The 21618-nt window shown below is 43.3% G+C and overlaps 1 protein-coding gene across 1 annotated transcript in view; it reads left to right on the forward strand.

Moving 5' to 3' along the window:
• The window catches only part of MAML1 (mastermind like transcriptional coactivator 1), a 777379-nt gene that overhangs the window by 402926 nt on the left and 352835 nt on the right, over positions 1-21618 (forward strand). The window contains exon 2 of the mRNA XM_044069456.1: positions 1256-2659. Within this exon, the coding sequence (XP_043925391.1) occupies positions 1256-2659 (1404 nt within the window). The remainder of the gene's footprint in view (positions 1-1255; positions 2660-21618) is intronic.

Raw genomic sequence — 21618 nt, forward strand, 5'->3', positions numbered from 1 at the left:
GTTTTATGTTCGGGAGAGCCAGGACAGACTAAATAAAAGGCTAACCAGGTAAGTTTCTTTAATTTTGCAAAATGTACCTGATTATCCTCTTATTTTTGTCTGTGCTGTCTCCCTCATTCGTTTCAGGTTTTTGGTTTTATTTTTTTGGGGCAAAAAAGAAAGAAAAGTAAAAAAAAATAGAAGATATACTAATGTGAAAAAGTCTGGGTGACTGGACCGTTTTCCGTTAGTATATTCTTGGATTTACAACTAGCACGCTGGTTGGGCTGGCCAGTCATTGTGCTCATTTTTGAATATTAATGACCAGTCATTGTATACTTGCTAGTGACTTATTTTTTCATCTGTGCGTTAGAATCTTCAGTTGCTGATGCTAATTGCTGAGAGTAAAGTATTTCTGAGATGTATTTTACATTGTTCAAAAAACTGTAATTTGTATTTGGTCTGTACTTTCGTGGCTTAAACTTTACAAATGGTCTTCAGACAGAGTTTGTTGTGTAAAAACATCATGCGTGTAGATTTGGAGGATACTTGAAGGACTGAAATTATTTATAGAATCAATTGCCTAATTTACAAAGAAAAAAAAGAAATTTCAGACTAGAGCTGCAAAACTAGTAAAAGTAATGCTCTATTTGTCTAGAGATTTTGAATGTACATACCCCTCTTCATTGTTGCTTCTTTCAGCTGTACAGCTGTTCCATTTTATGTACTAAAAAAGCATTGCTGTAGCATAGCTTGAAAATAAGTCTGTTGAGAAGGTAATTTAGATGAAATATTTTGTCATCCCCAGGTGATAGATGTTTATAGTGCTGGTGTTTGACCTCCCACTCCCCATTTTCCTTGCTTTGAGAATGATAATGTTTTAATATAGTGCTGGTGTTTGACCCCCACTCCCCATTTTTCTTGCTGTGAGAATGATAATGTTTTGATATATTGGATCACCCTAAGAAGAGTGATGCATCTTCAAAAGATTTCTCATTATATATCAGCTCTAATCTCCCATCCATCTATAACTATTATTTTATGTCCAAGATTCAGGTTCCTTAACTTTTTTATGCCAAAGTATGTCCCATTGTTGACTGCTTGCATTATAATTTAACTGTTTCATTACCATTTCCCCTCGAATTCTATGTATTTATGTTCTGTAAAAATGTTTGCATGTTGTACGTATGTGTATGTAACTTTGTGATCAATTTTATATTGTTTTATAAATTGGTTAGATTAATTCTAATATTGGTACATTTGCATTTTTCAGCAGCTGCATGAGACTGTGAAAAAGAAGTTAGAAAGTGCTGCCTCTCCTCAGAATGGTGACCAGCAGAATGGATATGGAGATAATTTTTCAGTACCTAAGAAAATGCGTCTTGATGAACAAGTAGGTGGGGTGAATGGATCCTCCACTGGAAAATCCGTTTCTCCTTTGCACCACCTGGACAGTAAACCTCCAAATATTGATACCATTCAGCTCAATGGTAATCATTCACTGGGAATGGATGCTACTAGCAAAAACAATTGCCTTTCAGATAATCTCCAAAGACTTGATGATGCTGATGGATATTGTATGGTTAAGCAAGAACCAATGGATGGACTTCCTTGTATGATTTCTGGGACAGGAGGTTCCATGACTCAAAACATACTGATGCCTGAACTAAATCTTAATGAGCAAGACTGGAAGGAACTTATTGAAGAACTTAATCGATCAGTACCTGATGAATACATCAATGACTTGTTTACTGAGGAGTTTGAAGAAAAGAAGGACACAGAGTCTTCTGCTTCTGCTGCTCAGACTCCTCTTCCTCTGGATATTGTAAATATTAAAACCGAGTTTTCTCCAGCAAATAGTGAACCGGAGCAAAGGGGATCTCCTCAGATGAGACCTAATCAGCCTGGATCTTCATTCTTGAATGCACCCTCAGTCCCAGTCAGTGCTGCCTCACCTGTGGTAGGAAATTCTCAACCTTTGCCTCAAGCTCCTAATCAGATTGCAAATCAAACATTTCATCAGCCTTCTTCACAAGGGCCAAAGCAACCACAGCCTGGACAGCGAGCCACTTCTGGCATCACAGTTCCTGGACAGAGTACTGGATCTTCTAAAGAGATGACTCCAGCTCAACAGCTTCAGCAGATAGCCGCAAAACAGAATAGAGCTCAGCTGATACAAAACCAGCAACAGGCTCAAAAATTTAATCAGTCTAGCCATGTTCCCAACTGGGCGCAATCTGGTCCTTCTCCAAATACACTAGGCGGGCCATTTGTGATGGAGAAGTCAAATAGCACTTCAGTTTATCAACAAGACTTTAATAATCCCAAACTTATAAACTCTGGTATGTCAGCTAAAAGTTCATCTAGATCTGGAAACAATTATGTGCAACTAAGCCATGTTAATATGCTCAGTCACCAGTCTAGCAACCTAAACCAGAACCCTGTGAGTAATCAGAATTCCATGCTGAATTATGGTAACACAAAACCTCTGACACATTTTGAGGTAGACTGCGGGCAAGAAGTAACACAGCCAAATCAAAATAAAGCAGCTTTGTTGGCTTATTTGCAGCAACAACAACGGCAGCCACCTCAATTGTCTCGTGTAATTGAAGAACAAAAGCGATTGTTGGTTAAGCAAAAGACTGGACTGAATTACCAGACCTTGGTATCACATAGTCAGGTAAGGTGTCTATTGTGAACTCTTTTGTAGGTTCAGACTTAGTGTGTTGACAAAACAGTAACATTTATTAGTTCATACTTGTTTTATTAGGCATGGCCTTTTTTTTTTCTTAATGTGAGTTTACTGGTGTAGCAGGTAAGCCTTTCTGTAGTTTTCCTGTCAAAAGCTAGACTTTCTTGATTAGATTAATGCCATATGTGTATTATCCAGTGACTAGCTGAGAGAATTTGGAGTGCTACATGAACTTTGGTATACAGAAATGGCTCTACTAACATGGAACTTGCAATTGTAAAATGTCTAGTATTGAAATTCATATCATATCATATTGAAATTCATATCCTATCATATTCATATCCTGGCCATACTTTTGTAATAGAGATACAATAGTGTCCCTGCAGGTTCCTTGAAGGCAGCAAGCAGCTCATCGGTCATCTTTTTCAAAACACCTTGTTGGAAATGACACAGCAATATCACTTGCCCTTTGTCTCAGTAGCAACTTGGTTCTGCATGTGTTGAATATTAATAGTATGACGGGATTTCTGATATCCAGAAGAGGTATTGTGAGTGCCTTCAAATGGAGTCTCTCAAATCTTCTGCTGCTCTGTTTGTTCTGGCTGCCTGATCCTCTTGTAGTGTCTCACTTCAGACAAACCCACCAAGCTTTTGCCCTGTACCAAGCTGCTTTCTTCAGACAAGGATAGCAGTGTCATGGAAAGGCTACGCAAGAAGGTTTATATGCACTCAAAAAACAAAATTTACACACACTCAGAAAACAAACTTGTACACATGCAAAAAACTAATTTTCTAGTCTGGAGCCTCAGTAGTGAGACACACGGATGTCTTACTCACCAAGTTGGTCAAAAAGTCACAATCAGCTTGCCTGTCTGGTGCTAGAATTCATCAGATCACGTATGCACTCTGGTCTCTTAGCAGCAAGTACCATTATGACTCTGTCATAGTTTATGTTGGAGTGAACAACCTGAGATGTACCTCACTGGACTATAAGAAGAGAGACATGATTGAGCCCTGTGAGTACGTGTCCCAGGTAGGTATGTCCTTAGCCTTGAGCAGAATACAACCCTCACCTAGAATGATGCCACAGTATAAACAAAGAAATCATTGATTTCAATAATTGGCTTAATTTTTGGTGTCATTCAAAGGGGATTTAGTTCCTGTCGGCCTGGGAAGCCATGGTCAACAAACCTCGCTGGTTAGTCGAAGAAGGTTTGCACCTGACACCTCTAGGCTTTTGGCTGCTGGCAAAGGCTCTTGCCTCCCCCATAGTGCCTTTTTTAGGCAAGGTCTCAAATGCAAACGTACCAAAGTGAAATTTGCCAATCATAACAAAATAAGGGTCATGTTACTAAACCCTAGGAGCTTAAACAAAAACTGCCCACCCTGCAAGCACTTCTATCACTGGAAGATATAGATGTCTGTACAGTCACAGAAACCTGATTCAAGGCCTCAGATAATACCCTGACCTCGCAAGGCTACAATGCCTTCACACCTTCGTACTGCAAAATGAACATGTGAGAACCAGAGGAGGTGGTGTTTCTATATATAGTAGAGGTAAATTCACCTACTGTCTGGTTACAGTGGACAACTCCATGAATTTACTCCAAGTTCAGGTTATGGTGGGTTAAGACCACCATTCAAGTTGTAGCCAATTATAGATCCCCATCCATGGGTCATGACGCGCACGAAGCCTACTTGACCAAACTGAAGATAATCCAAATATTACTGAGCACACTGGTTATGGGGGATTGCAATTATCCCACCATCAACTGGGAAACCTACACTAGCCCTGACTCGCTAGTGCAAAAGTTCCTTGACTTCAAACGCCCTGGAACAAATTGCTGATACTCCAACAAGAGAAACATACTATATCTGGTCCTCACTAACATGTCAAATAAATGCACCACCGCAACTGTCAGACCTTCGTTATTTAAATCTGACCACACTCAGTCACCTTTGAGCTAATGCTAACTCCAGAACTCATAGAGGGTGAAATCAGACTAAAAAACTTCACCAAGGTAAACTATACCCTTCCTACATGAAGGTATAAATGCATTCTGAGCCCCACCCCAGCTGGACGTGGTAACTGCACCGAACTTGCACTAAAGCCCTGTACAATCACTTGCATAAGTGTATAGACTCTGCTGTGCCAGAAAGAATCAAAGCCAGAACCCCAAGTAAAAACAAGCTGTCAAGGTAGACATCCAGCATCAACAAAGTTTACAATAAATGCAAAAAGTTGCTGTCCAGGAAAACACAAGCGAGACCCCAACAGTGGAAAAACACCCTCCACAGCCTCAACAGGCAAATAAGACAACTTGTCAAATCCTCAAAGGGCTTCTTTAGGAAAAACTTAGCAAGCACAGCCAAGGATAACCATAAGGTCTTTTACAGCTATGTACATAGCCTAAAAGGTAAGACCCAAGCACGTGCAGAACTAGTGACCAACAATATCACACACACTGACCCAACAGAGATAGCAAACTTGCTAGCGGATTGGCGAAAATTTCACTCCCTTATCCCCTCCAAACCTATCACAAACCTTCCCCTAACCCCCCCCCCCAACCTTACATATCTCAAGAACATGGTCATCAAAGCCTTGCCCAAGGCAAAAAACACAGCCTCTATAGGACCAGGCGGCATCCCAGGCTGTCTTCTAGACAGGTTAAAACATGAGATAACATCAACATTAAGTACCCTTTTCAATCATAGTCTAGCCACAGGCTTTGTTCCTGCAGAATGAAGAACAGCAACAGTTATTCCCCTCCACAAAGGTGGCCTAGCAACAGACCCGGGGAATTACAGACCCATAAGCCTGACCAGGCTCATCTGTAAGGCCATGGAACATATCGTTATGGACCTTATAAAGACATAGGTGCCCTCCAAATCCTGAATCCTCCTCATTTCGGCTTCGTCAAGGGCAGATCCTGCCTGTTAAATCTGGTGGATTTTTTTCGAAAATGTGACCAGGGCCATTGAATGAGGGCTGTGCACACAGCATACCTCGCCTTGGCAAAGGCTTTTGACACAATTCCACACTCGGACATTACCAATAAATTTGGCAAACTGAATGTAAACCCCTTCATTGTAAGATGGGTTGTCAACTGGCTCACAAACCAGACATGCACTATCAAAGTGGGTGACTCCACATCAACCAGCAGACCTGTTACCAGTGGGATGCCACATGGGATAGTGGCAGGCCCCCTACTGTTGGTATATATTTCTCAGTTCAGGTCAAAATTAAGGGGTTGTGGCTGACCAAGTTTGCAGATGACTGCAAAGTAGGTGCAGTCATTGAATCTCCAAATGATGTTGGTATACTCCGAGTGTCTTGCGCAGACCAGCAACTGGTGTCTTAGTCATGGTCACAAACTAAATGCAAAGAAATGCATCATCATTCTCTTCAGCACAAGCAATGTCCCTTCACACTATGAAATCAACAACAGTACCCCAAGTACCCATGAACTGGTAAGACACCTGGGATCACAAGTTAATTGGAACCTTGACTTCGACCACCATGTGTCTACTGTAGTAAGGAAGGCTTTCTATTAGCATACTTGATTAGTAAAGGCATCTCCTTGAGAGCAAAAGAGGTTGTAACCCTTTTATACTTGTCACTAATCCGGCCTGTAATTTATCATAATGCTCTGTTCAGAGTGTACCATACAAACCACCCGTAGCAGGTGGAGAGACCTCAGAGGTTTCTAACTAAGGTGATAACTGACTCCAGCATGTGCCTTTCACAGACAAAGTCCCTATAGCTATACTCTGTATCATGTAGACTTCTTAGGGGAGACTTGTGCCTGGCTTACAGAGCAATCTCAGGCCCAAACCTAATGAACTTGGTACATATCTTTAAATCAAATGGGACTAGTGCTACCTAGTCCAGGGACCTAAATATGGCCTGCAGCTTAAATAGGACATGCTGGAGGGACAGATGTTCTTCGTGTTTCACTGTTGCAGTCATTACATTTGGGTAATCCTGCTGGCAGGTTGCCCTCAGTCGGCCTGAATTCCAAAGTCCTGGGTCCTGCATCGGCTGTCGTCACCCCTTCCCTGACGTCAGGGGTATAAAAGAAGCAGCCGACGCCATTTTATTTAGTCTTTCTTGCCGCGAGGTGCCCAAAGCAGAAGCAGTTCGCAAGTGCCGGTCAGCAGACTCCTGAGATTTTCGAGTTCGAATTTCAGATCCAAGTCTTCTATAAAGCTAAGTACCCCGTTGGGGAAACTTTTTTCTTGCTCCAGAACCGATGTCAGAAAAAGTTAATAATTGTATTTCTTGTGGGAAGCAAATATCTCATAAGGACTTTCATTCTTACTGTATTCCTTGCCTAGGCCCCAGTCATAACTTTCTAGGTTGTCGGATTTGTGCTAGATTTAACCAATGCACTATTAAGCGTCGGTATGATTTTGCTTTGAACTATTTTGGAAGCAGGTTTAATTATCCAAAAATGTCGTCGGAAAGCTGTCCGACTACTGGAGTTCACAAAAAATGCAAAGAAAAAGAAAGACACCAGAGTCCCAAAACTGATGACGAAGCTTCTCCTAAGCCAGCTGCCGGTTCTCAGTGAGGTGCTTTCGCAGCTCCTGATGACCGCTACTTCAGAGTCGCAGGCCGCTACCGACTCCCACGTGGAGTCGGCCATGCCACTGGAAACTCAAGGTTTTGAAGCCTCTGACGCTAATCCTTCAGATGGGTCTGGAGCCACTGAGCAGGCACCGGCTTCTGAGGGTATATTCAGGCCCAAACATCTGTACATTAAACCGACTTCAAAGGCAAAGACTAAAGCTCCTTCAAAGGCAAAGAAGCAAACTTAAGAGCCACATGGACAGGCCTCCATGCCCAAAAAACAGATGCTCAAAATGGCCGAAGGCTTGATTACTTTGATCAGGGGTTCCCATCCCCCTCCTGATAAGAGGCCTAGGCAAGAGACTGACTATGAATCTTCAGATCAGGTTTCCATTTCTTCTGATTCCTCTTCTGATCAGGAGTATTCTTTTTCCCCCATGAGGATTCTGATGGTGAAGAATCCATACCTTCAGCTTCTCCTCCTGAGGACTATTCCTTTGGGGAAACCTTACATACCATGAGGGAGCATTTTCACTGGGAGAGCCAAGATTTTTCAGAATCTAAAAAGAGGCTCAGGGATTTCCTGTTACTACCTCAGCACAAGCCACTTGCCATCCCCCTGTGTTAGACATTGTAGATGATGTGTTTTCGGAGTCTAGCCTTACCCCTGACTCCTTACCTCCAGCTCCTGTTAAGCTTGACGGATATTACAAGGTTCCTGACTCGCATCAATTCCTTTTTAAAAACCCTGCTGCTGACCCTGAAACTATTTCACAGGGTCCCAAGGGAGTTAGGGCTTCTGTTGCAAAAAACCCTACCCTTTCTGACAGGGATTCTAGGGCACTGGACAGATGAGAAAAAAAAGGTTTACACCTGCTACCATGGCTATAAGGGCCTTAAACTGTCAGTTTCATATGCTCAAATATCAGTAACATGTCATGTCATTGCTTAAACAGAAAATGTTGTTAAACTCTGAATGTGCAGAAAACAAGGAAACGCAGGATATATTACATGCAGTTGAACAAGTTGGAAAGCATACTTTGGAATGTGATTTTGATTCTTTAGAGGCCTCCTGCAGGGCCGCAGTTACAGGTTCTGTAATTCAAAGGCATGCGTGGTTAAAGGAACAAAATCTGCCAGATCATGTTAAAGTTAAATTATTAGATGCACCTTTACAGCATGATACTTCGTTTGGTGTTATGGCAGAAGAGGTGTTAAAGAAAATGGAGGACAAGGCTAAATCTATGCAAACGGTCAAAGATTTCATACAATTACAGCCACCTAGGTTTAGTAGACACTGGCCAACAAAGAATTAGTCCTTTCCTGTGTCAGACAGACCTCAAAGGGGCAGACCCAGACGCCCTAGAGGCAGATCCCAGGTGCAAGGTTCATACAGGTCAAAGCAATGGGGTGCTTCTACCTCCAAAAGTGGAGAAGACAAATCACAACCTTACAGAAAACAGCCCCAATGACGTCCCCCTGGCAGCACCCTTAGGGGGGAAATTAGCACTTTTTTCTCAAAATTGGCACATTGTAACCCAGGACAAGTGGGTTCTAAATATCGTGTCACAAGGCTACAAGTTCCATTTCCATACCCTGCCAAAGGCAAACGGCTGGCCAGATCTGCCAAAAAATCAATGGGCAGAGGTGCAAAAACAGGTCTCATCCCTCATGGACATGAGGGTCATTCAACAAGTGCCAGAGCAAGAGCGGGGGCAAGGATTTTACTGAAGACTGTTCTTAGTGCCCAGAAAGGACAAGGCCTGGAGGCCAATACTGGACCTATCGATTCTGAACACATATCTGGATATACCAAAATTCAAGATGTTGACTTTGCAGCAGCTTCTGCCCATGCTGGGCAAGAACGCTTGGCTTGTAACTTTAGACCTAAAAGAGGCATACCTGCATGTCCCAATCAGACAAATATGCAGAAGATACCTCAGATTCAAGGCTGGCTCAATGCATTACCAATTCTCTGCGCTGCCCTTTGACTTATCTACTGCGCCCAAGGTCTTTACAAAGTGCCTGACACCAGTAATTGCATTCTGCAGACAAAGAGGAATACAGATATACCCTTACTTAAACGACTGCCTAATTCAAGCAGAGAACAAGGACATCCTTTTACAGCATCTGGCGTTTGTGAAAAAACTTTTAAACATGCCTAGGGTACACAGTCAACGAAAAGAAATCAAAGCTAGTATCCTCTCAAGAGATAATATTCATGGGTGCAAACTTAAAATACAACTGCCCAGATGGCTTATCTCACGCCAGACAAACAAAGCCAACTGACTACCTATTTCAACATGTTAGCAACAAAGGCCCAGTTATCTGCAAGAAAAATTCTGCAGGCTTTGGGCTTCATGGCATCCTACATCCTATTAATTCCATATGCAAGACTGCACATGAGGAAACTTCAATGGTACCTAAAAAGTGTTTGGACTCAACATTGCCACAGCCTGGAAACCATTATTACTCTCATTCCCTGCCTGCAACAGGAGTTTCGATGGTGGGCAAAAGCTTGTCACCAAAACAAGGGACAGCCATTCACATTACCCCCAGCCAGGCAGACACTAACAACGGATGCATCAGATTATGCCTGAGGGGCTCACATGGCAGGAAGATGCATTCAGGGAACATGGACCTCAAACCAAATGCATCTACACATCAATCAAAAAGAGATGCTAGCTGTTCAAAATGCCCTGACAGCCTTCAAGGACCTACTTCATCCAGGACAACTACTGATAGACAACACCACGGTCATGTAGTATATAAACAAGCAGGGGGGTGCACATTCGTACCCCCTTTGCAGACTAGCTATGACTTTGTGGGACACAGCATTGACTTACCAAGTATATCTGCAGGCACAATTCCTGCCAGGAAGGCAAAATACTCTGGCAGACGAACTCAGCAGAAACCTCATGGATCCCCACGAGTGGCAGCTAAATCCACAAGTCTTCAATACGATAACAAGGAAATGGGGATGCCCGGACATGGATGTATTTGCCTCCCCTCACAACTACCAACTCAAGAGATTCTGCACAAGGATTTATCACAGACAAGCATGGAAAGTTGACGCCCTATCAGTATATGCCTTTCCCCTCTGCCTCTCCTCCCCAAGGTCAGACAGGAGAAGCCAAAGATGATTCTGATTGCACCAGACTGGCCCCGCCAGCACTGGTACCCAATATTAAGGAGCTTGTCTCACTGCCCAGCTTGGACCTTACCTCAAGTACCGCATCTACTATCCCAGCAAAACAATCAGATCCTGCACACCAGCTCAGAACTTTTAAACCTGGCAGCATGGCGAATAATGTAGTCATACAAAACATACCTCTCAGCAAAGCTGTGATGGATGTCATTTTGGAAACCAGAAGGCCTAGTACTAGAAAATCTTATGCTGGAAAATGGAAGAGATTCTGTGCTTAGAACCAGGCACAAGGAACAGATACAACTGTGCCAAATATTCCTCAGATTTTACAATACTTAACTGAGATACTGGACAAAGGCCTATCTTTCTCATCTATTAAAATTCATGCTTCTGCCATTTCGGCCCATTACAATGCAGAGCCACCAATCTTTTCTCATCCCTTATTAAAACTGTACCTCAGAGGAGCCAAACATTTAAGGCCTTCAAGGAGATCACCAATGCCTGCATGGGACCTCAACTACATCTTGGAAAAACTCACCGTGCCTCCTTTTGAGCCAGCTGCTACTGCGGATATAAAGTTTTTATCTTGGAAAACAGCTCTGCTCCTAGCAATAACTTCTGCAAGACGAGTTTCAGAGCTACAGGCACTCATGGCTGTGGAACCTTTTATCATTTTTTTTTTCCGGACAGAGTCTCCCTGAGGACCAACCCAACATTTATGCCTAAAGTGGTGTCCAGTGTGGCTCTTAATCAAACCATTCATCTGCCAACTTTCTTTCCAAATCCACAGAACAAGGGGGAAAGAATTCTACATTCTTTGGATGTGCATAGAGAGCTTAAATTCTTCTTGGACAGAACCAAAGTTTTCAGAAAGACAGAGCAATTACTAGTGGCATATGCTGCAGGATCACAAGGAAAGGCTATCTCAAAGCAGACTATTTCAAAGTGGATAGGCCACTGCATTCGTTTCTGCTACTTATACCATGGCAAGCCAGTGCCTAAGGGCATTAGGCCACATTCCACCAGAGCTGCAGCCACTTCAACAGCCTTTCTCAGGGGAGTACCAACCAAGGACATTTTAGAGGCAGCTACTTGGGAGTTCAGTGCACACCTTTAGAAAGCACGGTCATCTGCCACTCTACTCTAAATCCAGGGCAGGCTTTGCCACTACAGTTCTGCAGGGTCTCATAGCCACTCCTAATGCTGTTTAGCTCCAGCCTCCCAACCATAGCTTTGTAAATCTACCCAAATGTAATGACTGCAACAGTGAAATATGAAGAACATAGTACAGTTGTGTACACTTACCATAAATGTAGATGTTCAAGTGTATTCACTGTTGCAGTCCAGGTTACAAACCCTCCATTCCCCCTTTTCTTCTGATGGAACCCATCTTTCCTTCTCTGATTTATACAACCTGTATGGTGTATTTGCTTGTGGATGAAGGTAAAGTTCATATTGCTGCATGTAATTTTATATATAGATATAAATTTTGCCTATCCTTTTAGGGTGCACCTGACATCTGGGGCAAGAAAAACTAAAGAAAATGGCGTCTGCTGCTTCTTTTATACCCCTGACGAACTGACGTCAGGGAAGGGGCGACGGCAGTCGACGCAGGATCCAGGACTTTGGAATTCAGGTCGACTGAGGGCAACCTGCCAGCAGGTTTACCCAAATGTAATGACTGCAACAGTGAATACACTTGAACATCTACATTTATGGTAAGTGTACACAACTCGTACTTTCTCTGCACTGCCATTTTTGAATACCCTGGGCGCAGTAGAAAAGCCAAAGGGCCTAACTCCAGTTATTGCATTTTGCAGGCAAAGAAATATTTAAATATACCCATACCTAGACGATTGTCTAATTCAGACAGAAAGCCAGGACATACTTTTGAATCATCTGGCCTTTGTTCAGAGGGTTCTAACTTGTCTGGGGTACACCATAAATGAAAAGAAATCACACCTGTTACTCTGTCAGCAAATTATATTCCTGGGAGCAAGCTTGAGTACAGCTTCCCAAATGGCTTACCTCACGCCAGAGAAACAAATTCATTTGACAACCTACTTCAAACAAGTGGCCACAAAATCCCTGCTATCTGCAAGACAAATACTGCAAGCCTTGGGGTTCATAGGTTCATACTAGGCTATCTGCCCTGGGGCATTTATAAGCCTAGCCCGATTGTGTTTGGCTTACGCCACCCCTTGATTTGAGTATACTGTGTCCTTTTTAAAGTTTAGTTTACTGTGCCTCTGTCTAATAGTGACACGGAAGTAATCCCCGGGACAAACCTATGATCCCCCATCCACTCACCAAGATTCTTCTTGAAGAGAGTCAGTGAGGTGCTCTGCCTAACATGAATTGGAATTCTATTCCAGAGCGAAGGGAACCTCTGGGTTATGAATCTGTCCCTCCAGCATGTTCTATTTATTTCTGTGCTGAGGTTCAAGTCCCTTGAGCGCGTGGCTCTAAGGGATTTAGATTTACTGAGGTGGAGCATGTCCATTAATTCTGGGTTGGACATAGCTTTATATGTCAGGCATAGATCGCCTCGAAGTAGGCGGTATGCAACTGAGTAGAGCTGGAGTTTTTTTAACCGAGCAGCATATGGCATCTGTTTGAGTCCGTTGATCCTCCTGGTGAGGTACTTTTGGGGTCTTTCTAATTGCTGCAGGTGTCGGGTAAGGTACATCCCAAAGGGGGCATTGTATTCTATGATGGGCCTGATGAGGGATGAATAAAGGGGCACGATTACCTCTCTTGATCTAGATGTGAATCCTTTCATAGGTGGGCTATGTAGAAGGTCTTTCTAACCACTTTGGCAATGTGGTTGTCAAAGGAGAGATTGCTATCAACTTGGGTCCCCAGATCCCTAATTACTTTCTCTGTACTTAATGGGTTACCACCTATGTGGCAATTTGTGGGCACATTGTTTTTTGCCAAAGGGTATGACTATACACTTTTTGGCATTTAGCTTTAGACCATGCCTCTGGCACCAGTTATCTGTCTCTGCAAGACCTTTTTGAAGGATGTTTGTGTCAGCTGGAGAGTCGATTATGGCGCCCAGTTTGCAGTCATCTGTGAACTTGGTGAGCCATCGTCCTCCCACGTTGGCCTGTACCTCAGAAAAGTAAATACCGAACAAGAGAGGTCCCAGGACAGAACCTTGTGGGATGCCACTTGTGACCGGTTTCGAGTCTGACATGGCCCCAGCAACTCTGACTCTATGGGTTCTGTCTTTTAGCCAGTTTGCGACCCATCTTGTGACATAGGGGTTTATATTTAGGCTGGATAGCTTATCTATGATGCCCGAGTGGGGTGTTGTGTCAAATGCCTTTGCGAGGTCCAGATAGGCTGTGTGGACTACCTTCCCCTCATCTATGGCCTTGGTGACTGTTTCGAAGAAGTCGACCAGGTTCAAAAGGCAGAATCTGCCCTTGACGAAGCCAAATTGGGTAGGATCTAGTGTCTGTAGGTGCCCAATGTCTTTGTTTATGAGTTCCATGATGATCCTCTCCATAGCCTTGCAGACTAGGCTAGTCAGGCTTATGGGGCAATAGTTTCCAGGGTCCGCAGAGGCGCCACCTTTGTGGAGTGGGACCACTGTTGCTGTACACCATTCTTTGGGCGCATATCCTGTAGTGAGGCTGAGATTGTACAGCAGTTTTACTTGAGGGATTAATCTGGTCGCATGGAAGCAGTGTTTTTTGCTTTGGAGAGGGAGGCCTTCACCTGAGCATCTGAGATGTTTGGGAGGCTGCACTCTGCCGGGATAGATACTTGCTCTTTTGGGGGGAGGGGGTGGAGAAGTTTGCACTAAACCTGTCTGCCAGGATATTGGCGATGTCTGTGGGTTCAGTGTATTTTTTGTCATTTAGAATCAACTCAGAACAAGTCTGGGAGTTGCATCCCAGGTTCCTAACATAACTGAAAAAAGCCTTATGATTGTCTTTAGTGTCCTGTGCAGTTTTTCTCTCGAAGCTGGCCTTGGAGGATTTTGAGGGATCGTAATTTTTTGCTAGTACTGATCAGAGATGCCTTCCCTTTTAGGGATTTTGCTCTATCATGTTATAGCTTCCTCCTTCTGTTGTACAGTTTATTTATGGCTGGGGTCCACCAGACTGGACGCCTGCCTTTGGATGATTGGGTCTTGATTTTGTTTGGGATAGCATGATCCATGCATTCCTGGAGATGTCCGTAGAATGCGTTTATATAGGATTCTGCAGTTTGGGCCGTAGTTTCCACTGGCTCTGGGGCCTTGAAGGATTCTACTTTGGTTTTGAGAAGTGTGAAGTTCACTTTTGACAAGTTTTTCACTGTGGTTTTTTGGGCTGGGGGTGGGGTCGTGATGTGGATATCCAGTGAAATTAATTTATGGTCTGATCTTACCAATGAGGCATATACTTCTGGTATGGAGCATAGAGTCCCCATGTTGGTAATGATCAGGTCTAGTATGTTTTCCCCTCTTGTGGGAGTGGTGACTAGTTGTTCCATAGCATTTGAGTTTATAAATTCCAGGAATCTTTGGGCTAAGGTGCTGGGGCTTGAGTAGTGCTCCCAGTCTATGTTTGGGTAGTTGAAGCCGCCCAATGTAATGGTGTTCTGAGAGATCTTCATGTTCTCCAATGTTTTCAGGAAAGCCGAGTGGGATTCCTGACTTTGAGAGGGTGGTCTGTAGGATGCTATAAACTGAAAAGCAGTCTTGCCCACTGTCAGTTGCACATGGATGGTCTCCGATACTTCGTGCAATGCCACTAACCTGGAGGTGTGGATATCCTTGATAAATATGGAAACTCCCCCTCCTTTTGTGGTTTGGTCCGGGTTTTGGGGCGAAAAGCATGATATGAGGTATAACCTGGTAGTGCTGGGGTGCTCTCTGGAGCCTTGAACCAGGTTTCTGTCACTGCACAGATATCGATGTTCTCCATACTGAGGAGAGCTTCGAGTGCATGCATCTTGAGGTTAAGACTTCTGGCGTTTAGCAGCATTACCCTTAGTTTCTTGTTCCTTGTGCTGTCTATGGAGGTGGGTTTGACTTTTGAGCCTTGCCTAAAAAAGGCACTATGGGGGTGGCAAGAGCCTTTGCCAATATCCGAAAGCCTAGGGGTGACTGGTGCAAGCCGTCCCTAGTGAAGCAACGTGGCTTGTCAAGCATGTCATCCCAGGCTGACAGACACTGGATTCCCTTTGAATGACACCAGAATTTTAGCCAATTGTTAAAATTGATCATTTTGTCTTTATACTGTGGCATCATTCTAGGTGAGGGTAAGATGCTGCTCAAGGTCAGGGTCATACCGGCCTGGGCTACATGATCAGAGAGCTCCTCTGTCTCTTTTTATGTAGTCAAGGGAGGTACGTCTCAGGTCATTCACGCCAGCATGTGCAATGACTGAGTCATATTTGTAGTTGCTTTGGAGTGACCTGAGTGCTTGCGTTATGTGGCGGTTCCTAGTGCCCGACAGGCAGCTCACTGTGACCTTCTCTTTATTCAGCCTGGTGAGCGGGACGTCAGTGTGTCTGACAATAGAGTCGCCTATTACAAGAGTATCAGGTGTGTTATTCAGCCTTAAGGGCTGTGACTGCTTGGCGCACTGACTTTGTGTGCTATGTGTTGTACGTGTTTTGTTTTGGGGTAGCGTTTGCTTGGATGTCTGCTTTGGAGGTCTCTGTTGCTTAGGTAGATTTTTATTTAGAGCCTCAGAGTATGTTTTTGTGTTTTTATGTGTTTGGTTCGCTGTTGTGGTGGGACTATGTGATACTGGAATTGTGTTGTGTGAGGTTACCTTCTCCTCCTGACTGGTTACACCAGTTTTGAGATGAGAGAGCTCAGCCTCCAGTTTGGCAATATGGTTGCATCTCTCACATATATTCGAACCTGTTTGGAGGAGGAGAGGGTTGTCCCGTGTACATGAGACAGTTGTAACATTGCCTCAAAATTCCCCTGATTCACCAGCTGGACTGGAGAGGAAACCATTGACTGACCTTTGGACATGCTAGAGTAATATAGGGAACTGAATTAAAATGGACCAATAGGGGACAAGGTAATCGTAGAGAGTATAAGAGTAAGTAGTGCTTATGGTTTATTAGTGCTAACTTGTAAAATTACTTAGTTGGGCCAGTGAGGGGCCTTAGAATGAGAATATGGTGTTTACTTTGAGAGATAGAGCAGTTCTAAGGGAAAAAGGGAAGAGCAGACTTCGTGGAGCCAGGAATAGTTTAAACCTAATTAGGCGGCGCTGTCCGATATTGCGCTATGCGCAAAAACAGGTTTTAAAAGAGGGAGATCAAGGAGTTAGGAATTGACCCAAAATGGCCAATAAAACTACAGTTTCAAGGCAGTAACCACTCCCACAGGGCCAGGCAGGCTGCTCAATGTTTGTCACTGCCACTGATGAACACAGAGACTTCCCTTTAGCCCAAGCAAACAATGGCCTCCAAGAAACTTACAAACAGTTCAGATCAGCAAATCTGTAACTGAACTTTTTTAAATCTCAGAAAAGTGGGAAAAAGCAAGATTTTTTTGTTTTTTTTGTTTTTTTTAAAGAAAGCAGAGGTTCACAAGTATCAACAAGTTAGAACAGTGCAGTAAATGACCCCACACTTGAGTGCTAGGCCAGAGACAGATCAAATGCAAGTTTTAAGAAAAAAAACGATTTTAAAAATAAGTGCAGGCAGGAAATTCAGTAATCAGCTCTAGATTGTGTTCTAAATACAGTTACCAACACAGAAATCAAGTATAACAAGCCAAAAAAATGCTCAAAAGTAGGCGGCAATGCAGAAAAACTTAACAAATAATCTGAAGCAAAATACTTAAAATCTCAAAAGTGGCTCCTTTCTTCTCTCAGCATTTTCCCCTCTTGGTGGGTGCTTCACCAACAGCCAACAAGTCTGAAAATGCCTCCTGCATTCTTCTAATTCCATATGCAAGACTGCATATGAGGAAACTACAGTGATATCTAAAAAGCCTATGGTGTCAACATTCTCAGGATCTAGAAGCAATGATTCCAATATTCCTTGCCTACGCCTAGAGTTCCTTTGGTGGGCAGAGGCCTGCCACCAAAACAAGGGACTACCTTTCACACCACCCCCTGCCACCCAAACCCTAACAGACGCATTAGACTATGCATGGGGGGCTCACCTGGCAGGGAAGTGCATTCAGGGCAAATGGAACCCAACTCAAATGCACCTGCATATCAATCAAAAAGAAATGTTAGCTGTGCAGAATGCTCTGACAGCCTTCATAGACCACATTCTTCCAGGACAACTAATGGTAAAGACGGACAGCACCACTGTTATGCGGTACATAAACAAGCAGGGGGGGGGTACACATTCTTACCCCCTCTGCAGACTAGCTGTGGCATTGTGGAACACAGCCTTGAGCTACCAAGTGCACCTACACGCTCAATTCCTGCCAGAAAAATTAAATACACTGGCAGATGGACTAAGCAGAATCCTCATGGACCCACATGAGTGGAAACTGCAACCAAGGATTTTCAACATGTTGACAAGCAAATGGGGGAGCCCAGATATAGACCCGTTTGCCTCTCCCCAGAACTACCAATTTGACAACTTTTGCAGAAGGACTCCCCACAAACAAGTCTGGAAAGTGGAAGCTTTGTCCATCTGGAAAAACCTGTCAGTCTATGCCTTCCCCCCCTCTGCCCCTGCTCTCCAAAGTACTACTAAAAATCAGGACAAACCAAGGATGGTTTTGATTGCTCCAGACTGGCTGCACCAACACTGGTACCCCCTCCTGCACAGTGTGTCACGGTTATCCGCATGGCACCTGCCTCAGACTCCTTCCCTGTTGTCTCAGCAGGAGAACCAGATCCTGCACCCTCAGCTTCCAACACTGAACCTTGCAGCCTGTCTAAATTATATAATCTCTCCTTTACTATCCCTCAGTAAATCTGTAATGGATATCATTTTAGAGGCAAGGAAGCCTAGTACTAGAAAATGGTATGCTGAAAAATGGAAAAGATTCTATGCCTGGAACCAATCTCAAGGGATGTGCACAGCAGCACCCAATTTACCTCAGATTTTACAGTACTTAACTGAGATGCTTCACAAGGGCCCATCTTTCTCCTCCATTAAAATCCATGCCTCAACCATTTCAGCTCATTACAACACAGAACCTCCTCTCTTCTCTCATCCACTGCTCAAGTTCCTCAGAGGGACCAAAAATTTGAGACCACCCAGGAGAGCTCCGACCCCAGTCTGGGACCTTAACTTTGTTTTGGAGAAACTCACTCTACCTCCTTTCGAGCCAGCTGCTACTGCAGACTTAAAATTTCTTTCTTGGAAAACAGCTTTCCTTTTAGCAATCACTTCAGCTAGAAGGGTATCTGAATTACAGGCCCTTATGACAGTGGAACCTTTCATCGTCTTTCATGCGGACAGGGTGTGCCTCAGAACCAATCCATCCTTCATGCCCAAGGTGATATCCAGTGTGACTCTTAATCAGTCCATTCACTTGCCAACCTTCTTTCCCAATCCACAGAACAAAGGGGAACGGATACTGCATTCCTTAGATGTGCACAGACAACTTAGATTCTACTTGGACAGGACTAAACCTCAAAGGAAATCTGAACAACTGCTGGTGGCATTTGCTGCAGGGGCAGAGGGGAAGGCTATTTCAAAGCAAACCATTTCTAAATGAATAGGCCATTGCATTCATTTTTGCTATAAGCACCATGGAAAACCTATCCATCAGGGGATCAGACCTCACTCCACCATAGGGAGGTTTTGTCTGTCTAATGTAGGTCTGCTTCTTTACAAATTCATGAAAAAAGAAACAATAAAATAGATTTGTGCCTTTACCTATCTGTTACTTTGGACAGGAATGATTTATTGGGCTTGGCTCCAGGTTTAGTTCAGGATTTTGAACCTTGTAGCTGTGGTGCTCCTGGTAAGAAAACTGAATTCTTCACTGTCTGAGGATGTTCATCACACTGAACATAAAAATGTGAGGGGACAAATTCTGTTTTCTTTTGTCAGGTCTCTGGTTCTGACTCTGAGGAGAGTGTCTATTCTTATAGCCTCTTGGAAGAATTTTCTTTTTCTCTGAAATCATATCCAGAATATATCAGTTGTTTCATTGAAGGCATAATGATATTCCTCTGTCATTAAAGCAATATTGTAATTTATTACAACTCTTATAATTTCCTGCATCTATACCAGTTCCTCCTGTTTTTTTAGGATTGGAGAAATGTATTCATTACAGCCTGGGACATGCTTGGCAGCCAGACTTCTGCCCCTGAGAAAGTAGATTGATTGTATAAACTTCCTCATTCTTTTTGAGTTCTAACCCCAGGTCTGACTTTGTGGTGATTTTTTTGGTAAATCCTCCTGCTGCTGCTAAATGTCTTTTAAATGTTAGTCCTTCACCCTTTGATATAGAAAGGAAAGCCTTTGGAAGATTTCTGGAAAAATGTATTCTTCTGCAACACTTATCTCTGAAATTCTTAATCATCAAGCTGTCATATTAAAGTTCAAGCTAGTTTCTTTTGAGAATATGAGGAACATTATAGCTTTTTCTTCTAAGGAAAAATTAATCTTTGTTTAATCTTATTGCTTATGTGCCAAGCTGCCTCTTTCCCAAAATCTGGCCCTCCATTTCTTTCTTAGGCAACAGATCATCTCAGATGGGTTCTGAGAGTATTCATCAGGGATACAAATGGCAGTGGGGATCTCCCTACCTTTTTCAAGGGATTCCTCTTCATCTGCCAGATCATAGTACACCCTCCCCCCCTGTTCAGCTTCTGCTAACTCAGGGCATGCAATATGTCATCCCTCATTCCCAGAACAGAGGTTTTTTTATTCAAGAATGTTTCTGTTACCAGAGAAAGAAGCCTCATGGAGAACAGTCCAAGATCTTCCCCTTCTAAATCAATTTGTAAACATTCCAAAGTTCAAAATGTTATTTCACAGCCTGTTGCATTTCATTCCACATTCCCCATTCAAGTTTTTAGTGGCCATAGATTTAAATGATGCTTATCCCATTCTTAAAGCACCAGATTTTAAATGTATCTTGATTTCTTGAGTTTTTTTGTGTCTGTATCACACTTTCAGCTCTCTGTATTACCTTTTGGGTTATTCATTTCTCCAAGGGTATTCACAAAGTGTCTTGCTCCTGTGATGGCCTACAACAGAATGCAAGGTGTTCACATTTTTTCGTTATTTAGACAACTTGATTATCTTTACAGAGTTTTCTCAAAGTGTCAGGAATCTCTTACATGGATAAGATCTCCTACACAGTGTGGGGTTTCAGGAGAGCATCCAAAAGTCTTACCTGACTCCTTTTGATGGGTTTGTTTTCCTAGGGTGTCTCCTAGCTACCGCTGTTCTTCCACAGGAAAAAAAGTATATCTGTATCTAGATCCATTACTGAGTTTTTCCTCCGAAACCAAAGACTCAGCAAGGGAATTTCCCAGGGTATTAGGATTCATGACTCATGATTCCTGTAGCCAGACTCCATGTGAGAAAAATTCAGTGGTACCTAAAATCAGTATTGTCCCAGCGTCAGTATCCATTGGCATTCCAGATCTCCATTTTGGGATTTGTGAAAAGGAAACAACTTTGGTGGGAGAGACCAGGTTTTCCTGAATCCAGCGCTCCCATTTTGCCTTCCCACTCCAGCACAGTCTGTAACTACATACACCTCAGACTTTGCTTGGGAAGCAGTGGCTATCTGAGTAAAAGTGCAAGGCCTTTGAAACAAAAAAAGACCAACACACAAACCTAAGAGAAGTTGGTAGTAAAAAATGCTTTCAACTCTCATGATTGTATATAGGGCCTATCATCATTACAAGTGATTACGGACAATGCCACATTATGTGGTATATAAACAAATGGTGGGAAACCCGCTCTTACCCTCTGCAGACTAGTCATAACCTGGGATATAACATTTCAGCACATCCTTACCTCTACAGGTATCTTGTAACCAGTCAGAGAAAAATGTTATGTCAAGCGACCTTTGTTGGACTAGGATAGAGACTCATGAATGGAAACTGAACCAGGGGGTTTTCCAGTAATTGATCCAGCTGTGGGGAACACCTCAGATAGGTTTGCCTCCATACACAACAGTCGGTTGGTAAAATTATGCTCCAGAGTTCCATGCAAGAAGGCCTGGACAGGAATGTTCCTGTATGCTTTTCCACCCTTTCCACTGATACCTGCGGCCATACAAAAGATTCAGGACTCTCTAAATGTCATTGAGGGGACTCTCTT

The sequence above is a fragment of the Protopterus annectens genome, chromosome 4.part0 (assembly GCF_019279795.1).
Source record: "Protopterus annectens isolate FY-2018-M chromosome 4.part0, PAN1.0, whole genome shotgun sequence".
Lineage (NCBI taxonomy): Eukaryota > Metazoa > Chordata > Ceratodontiformes > Protopteridae > Protopterus > Protopterus annectens.